Source organism: Aegilops tauschii, chromosome 3 (genome assembly GCF_002575655.3).
Source record: "Aegilops tauschii subsp. strangulata cultivar AL8/78 chromosome 3, Aet v6.0, whole genome shotgun sequence".
NCBI lineage: Eukaryota > Viridiplantae > Streptophyta > Magnoliopsida > Poales > Poaceae > Aegilops > Aegilops tauschii.
Genome location: NC_053037.3, coordinates 194,115,979 through 194,121,495, shown reverse-complemented (window position 1 = coordinate 194,121,495; position 5,517 = coordinate 194,115,979). Strand labels below are relative to the sequence as shown.

At 45.8% G+C, this 5,517-nt stretch overlaps 1 protein-coding gene across 1 annotated transcript; it reads right to left on the bottom strand.

Annotated features, from left to right (window-relative positions):
- Nucleotides 1–253: 253 nt before the first annotated feature.
- On the bottom strand, nt 254–5,143 carry LOC109767780 (coatomer subunit beta-2). Its single transcript, XM_020326503.4, has 4 exons — nt 2,923–5,143; nt 1,569–2,078; nt 910–995; nt 254–814 (listed from the first exon to the last, which is right to left on the bottom strand). Exons 1-4 carry the CDS (start codon nt 4,972–4,974, stop codon nt 610–612), a joined length of 2,853 nt encoding a protein of 950 aa, XP_020182092.1. The 5' UTR covers nt 4,975–5,143; the 3' UTR covers nt 254–609.
- Nucleotides 5,144–5,517: the final 374 nt, after the last annotated feature.

The following is a 5,517-nucleotide window of genomic DNA, read 5'->3' as shown; positions in this document are numbered from 1 at the left end:
CGACACCTACAAAGAGTACTAGCTCATTGACCGGACTATTAAGGGCCTTTTATTTCCAGGATTAATAAAACGCATGTAGTGTCATGACATTTGGATTCCTACACGAATAAAAATTTATCAATCGGTAATAGAAATTGTTTGGTTCCATCAGAGAGATAACACAGAATTTGACAGCAAGCGAAAGGACGATACAACATGTAGCACTGAAAGAAAAGTAACGAGCGAGACGGGAAACACGGCACGCTAGAACATGTAAGGCTGAAAGACAAAAGCACGAGACATTAAAAGGGACCCGTAATACAATATCTCGATCCGCTGATATCAAGAATAAACAACACAAACCTCACACCTATTCTTACACCACCATTTTTGTCAAAAAAAGGCCTCATCATGTAAGGGAGTTGGGAGAGATCATTGCATCTCTCGAGGATACTAGTTGAAGATCCATTTTCAGTCTCAAGACTGACTTCCTTGCGAGCTTCCTCTTCTCATTCCTCTCTTTAATCTTTTGTACATTAAAAACATCTTCACCAGCCCACTGTACCGATAGTATGAAACTGGCAAAGTGGATCTCCTACATGACACAATTGCGACAGGTCGCGTCACAGCTTAACTGCCTCCCTTCTGCTTGAGGGTAATCTTGTCTCCCAAGCTGAGCGCAATTCCTTGGGTCTTGCTCCTTATTCTGATGTAACCGCTGAGCTTGCCATCAACTTGCTTCTCAATGCTAATGTTCACCAAAGCATCTTCTCCAAACACACTCTTTGCGTAAAGATTTGCGGCAAGGAAACCGCATTCACCATCAAGCGCAGACCTGATATCAGGTTACCGTTTCAGAAGTAGGTAACTCCATTAGTAATCAGATAAGGAAGAGAAAGCCTGGAATAAAGATGGTAAATCGCAACTTACGGTGGTGTTAGACACTTCATGTTTGTTGACTTGATAACATGATTCAAGAATTCCTTCTCGTCTTGAATTACTGTATTAACGGCAACCTGGACAAAAAGGAAATATTTGTTATATAAACTGAAATAAGGAGCAACAACAGATTCATCAACACGCAGTGTGACAAGACAACTCAATAAACTAGAGATGATACATCGTGCATTGCTGTGAGAATTGGTTGCAATTGTTTCAATTAGATTTGGTTGTATGATTAGATTGTCAATATGAGAATTGAAACTAAAATGCATACAAGTTAGCTGTAGAATACTTATGTAATATGAGTAGCATGCATGGTGTATGTTAAATGTGGGTCTTTTACCATGTATGGTGGCATTGGTGGGTTCGCATAGTTGCATGGTGAGAGAATTAGAGTTAGCGTGGATCAACTATTTAGGTATATAGAATTCCATATCAACCAGGTGCAATGACAACAGTACCCTTATTCCAAACAGTTTTCAAAGCAAAACTAGACAAACATCATGAACCAAACTGAAAAGTAAGAAGTCTGATTGAGCATACTTTTAAAAGATTCATCAGCTTCAGCTAGAGATTTTGCAATTGGAAAGGAAAACATCTTGCAAAGAGGTTTTGCAATGATTGAATTGTAGAAAGAAGCCAATTACCTTGTTCTCCCACTCAAATTCTGCCCACATATTCCGGAAAGTAACATCTGCACATGTAGCAGGTGAGATATAATCCATGATGTCAATGTGAATATCATTCAGGACAACCACTGATCTTTCCATCACATTGGAAGTCTCGTAGACTATGTTCCCAAATATGACTCCAGTCTCCGTGGAAGAAACCTTGATATTAGCACGAATTTGCTTGCTTGACTCAGGAGCCAACGTATAGTTCTGAGGGCGGTCAACAAGCTTGAGGTCTCCCATTGTAGCTAATTCCAAACACAGGTTCTGAAGTGTCTCCTTTGTACGGTTTATGACAGTAACATCAAGTACAATATCATAATGATGAACTGTCACAAACGCTTCAGCATATACAGGATCACTGAACCCAGTCAACTGAAGAATGCGGTTAAGCCTGTTTGCATCATCTGTTTCCTTACTGAATCCACCAGTTGCAGCCTTCAAATCATCTTGGACCTCATCTTCCAACTCAAGCTGGCTCATGCCCTAGGAAACAAAAATCCACAATTTAAGAACAGAGGGAACAGATATAGAAGAGCATTTTACTAAATCGTATTCTTTTTTTGATGGTTACTTAATCATACGTATTCTCGAAGCAACAATATGGTTCACGTGTATCACTATTACACATGTTCATAATGGTGTTGAAATAACTACCAGCATTTCCTCTGCCCAAATAGGAAAAAAAAAGCTTTCTAGCCAAGGATACAAACTTCTGAAAGATCTGACTAATTTTACATATCTACCAGAAATCAAATCCAACAAAAATGCCAAAACCTTTCATGTTATAACAAGGCTGCTCAAACCGAGCAACGGCACAAAACTCAAACATAGACTAGTCAAGTAACATTCACAATATTGTGTTGTATACTCACACAAAAAGGAGAATAAAAAAACACTTATTTATATTGCTTCATCAGAAAATAAACACACCACGAGATTCTAGTGGAAATAAAAAAACTAAAAACTGGTTACACAAAGCAGGGAAAGTCCCAGAATTGTAGTAAGACTGAAGGACAGGATAAACCACGACAGCTATTATTTAGAACTTCAGATATTATTCAAGGTCATGAGAGAAGCCACAGAATGTAACAGTTTGTTGCAAGATGCAAGAAAGAAAGATAATGCTCCTATTGCATGTAATATGCAGTAACTTGAGAATATATGTCAATAGAGTTGTAATGCAAGCACCAAGTAATGAATTTATTAATCATTTCAGAACAGAATGATTGAAAGCTTGTGGGCTAGCTTGCGAACATGCATTAGACAAAGATAAATGTTGCAACTTGCATAATGCAAAAGCAACAACTAGTAAGCAAGTTTCTCTTACCCTTCTGCTCTTCAGGTGGTAGAAATCAATAAGATCATCTGGCTGGGCATGAGAGATCTGTGATTTGGCTTTCATCTCCTCTGTCTCCCTGAATTGCTTCTCAGCAAGCATCTTGGCAAAACTCTGCCTACATGACTGCAGCCAAATCTTTCTCACATCATCACCAGTATTGCAAAGCAGCCGCACACAAAGCACAATCCTGTCATATGAATCATTATCAATCAGTTGGGGGAGGTATGAGGATAGCCCCAGCTGCAGAATGGACGTCATGACCAGCAAGGCCCCAGTACAAGCCTTGTTTGCTTCAGCCTTTGATGGCTGCACCTCCTCCAGCCTCAACACCAATTTGGTAAGCGTACAGGCAACAACTGCAGCCAAGAAGAAATCACCTGACAGAATGAGTGATCTGAGATTCAGGGTCGATGCCAATGATCCAGCAGTAACTGGTAGAGTCGAAATGGCCTCAGTAGCAGCACTCTGTGTGGCGTAAGTGCCATCTGCAAGAACAACAGGCCGCCTGGAAGACACAGTGACAGAGTTCACCATCGGCTGGGTTGGCTTGGAGGAATCAGTTGTCTCGCCTTCCTCTGAGAGAGTGAACAATGGTAGATCCCCAAGGCACTGCTTGATGGTAGTAATGGCACTCTCGACCTCCGATAATGACAGGGAGTACTCACCAAGAATCCAGAGAGCGATTGAACAGACACGGGATGCACGGATCTGATAAAAGGTATCACTCAGTCTCTGGATCATGGACACACGCAGCTTGGGATTAGTCTCAATGATCTCCCGCACAAACAAAACAACATCAACTGCTGCCGCCACATTAGTGTCACCAAGGAAGTCCATGAGGAGGTGCACCACCGACCCAGCTACCTCTGGGTACTCTACAGCACATGCATGGATCGCTTGCACCAGCATCTGGCGGTACTCGCCACCCTTCTCAAGTTCCCCTGATTGTGTCTTGACCACTTCCTTCTTGAGGTAAAGCACCACCTCCTCCACATTACGAGGAGTGAGCAGATCGAGCACTAAATCCAGCACCTTCCTCTTGACATCTAAGTTCGGGCTGGAAAGCGCACGCAGCACATCCATCACTACATCCACCATCACATCCCGGTGTGCCGTGCGCAGCTCATTCAGACGGTCCAGGAGAATGAGCCGTACATTGTTGTCACTCTGCGATGAGAGGAGCTGGCAGTATGTGTTGGCAGCAGCGCGCACAGCAGTGGGCGCCGAGGAGAGCGACACCAGCGCCCCAGCACACTCATAAACAACAGCTGTGCTGGGAGAAGAAAGAAGGGATATTATGATCTTGATATACCTGCCCTTGTCGGCACGGTTTGGAGAGCGGCAGACCTTGCGGATGAGGTCTACGGCGGCCATCTGCAGGAGATCGGGCCACTCGGTAACACGTTCCGCGTTGGAGAATAGGTACGCAACAGCACGTTCCTGACCACAGAGGCAGAGCATGAGGAAAGCGTTCCGCCGCGCGGAGGCGTCCTGCTCAGAAGCGAGCGCGCGCTCAACGAGCTCGGGAGCGTCAGGGATGAGCTGGTCGCCGTGTGGGAGGCGGTAGATCGCCGAGATGGCGGAGAGCGCGTGGCGGCGGATGAAGTGGTGGCGGTGCTCGAGATTCTCAAGAATGGAAGGAACGAGCGGCTCAAGCACCTCCGGCTCGGAGAGGCGGCAGAGGAACCGCAGCGTGACGCCCCGGATGTACTCATTGGGGTGCTGCAGGTTGTTGCGGAGATTCTGGCAGATGAGGATCATCTCAGGGAGGACGCGGCCAGCGGCGTCGCGCTTGTCGATGATCTCGAGGTAGAGGAGCAGAAGCTTCTGGATGGTGTGGTCCTCGGAGGGGAGGACGTAGCGGACGACAGTGATGAAGAGCGTCGGCAGGGTCTCGCCATTGAGGAGGAGCATGACGGCGCGCTTCATGGCCTCGACCTTGGCGGCGACGTCGCTGCCCTCCAGATCCGCCTTGATCTCATTCGCCATGGCGGCGGAGCCCTTGTCGAAGTGGACTAGCAGCGTGCACGGTTTGTCCATGGCGCCGGATCTGCCGTGCACCCGCGCCGGAGGGCGACGGCGGGTGGGGTATTGGTGGTTGGATCTGCGGCGGAGGTGGATCGGGATCTGGGAGCGGGAGGAGGGGGGCAGTGGTTGACAGGGGCGAAGAGGCGTCTACGAGACCGGGTCCAAATCTCTCGAGTGTTAACCCATCCGCATGCCCAACACGTTTTTTTTAGTCTGGATGCATAACACGTGGCCATCACAATCTCAAAGCAGCCAGCTCATTCCCACCCTTATTCTCTTCGGCTGTGTTTATTTTGGTAACCAAGTGGAATGAAATGTGAGAGCATCTTCAATAGATAATGTATATTTTGGTGCTCTAAACCGATGATGTAAAAAATTGGAGCACCAATTTACATCTTCGAAAAAGGCTTAACTCCAACAGATGATTCAAAACGAAGATGTAAATAAAAGAGCAACTCTAATAAATGGTCCAAAACAAAAATGTAAAATCGGCCGGCGGCCGCGCGGCTGCTGTTCAGCCACTGTATAGCCACGGTTTTGCATTCAAATATCACT

Bases quoted from the DNA above. Each gene is read 5' to 3' on its own strand.
- LOC109767780 (XM_020326503.4), bottom strand. From the start codon at position 4,974: ATGGACAAACCGTGCACGCTGCTAGTCCACTTCGACAAGGGCTCCGCC. The intron at 2,079-2,922 runs GTAAGAGAAACT...TTTGTTTCCTAG, and splicing joins ACCACCTGAAGAGCAGAAGG to GGCATGAGCCAGCTTGAGTT. The intron at 996-1,568 runs GTAATTGGCTTC...CTTTTTGTCCAG, and splicing joins AATTTGAGTGGGAGAACAAG to GTTGCCGTTAATACAGTAAT.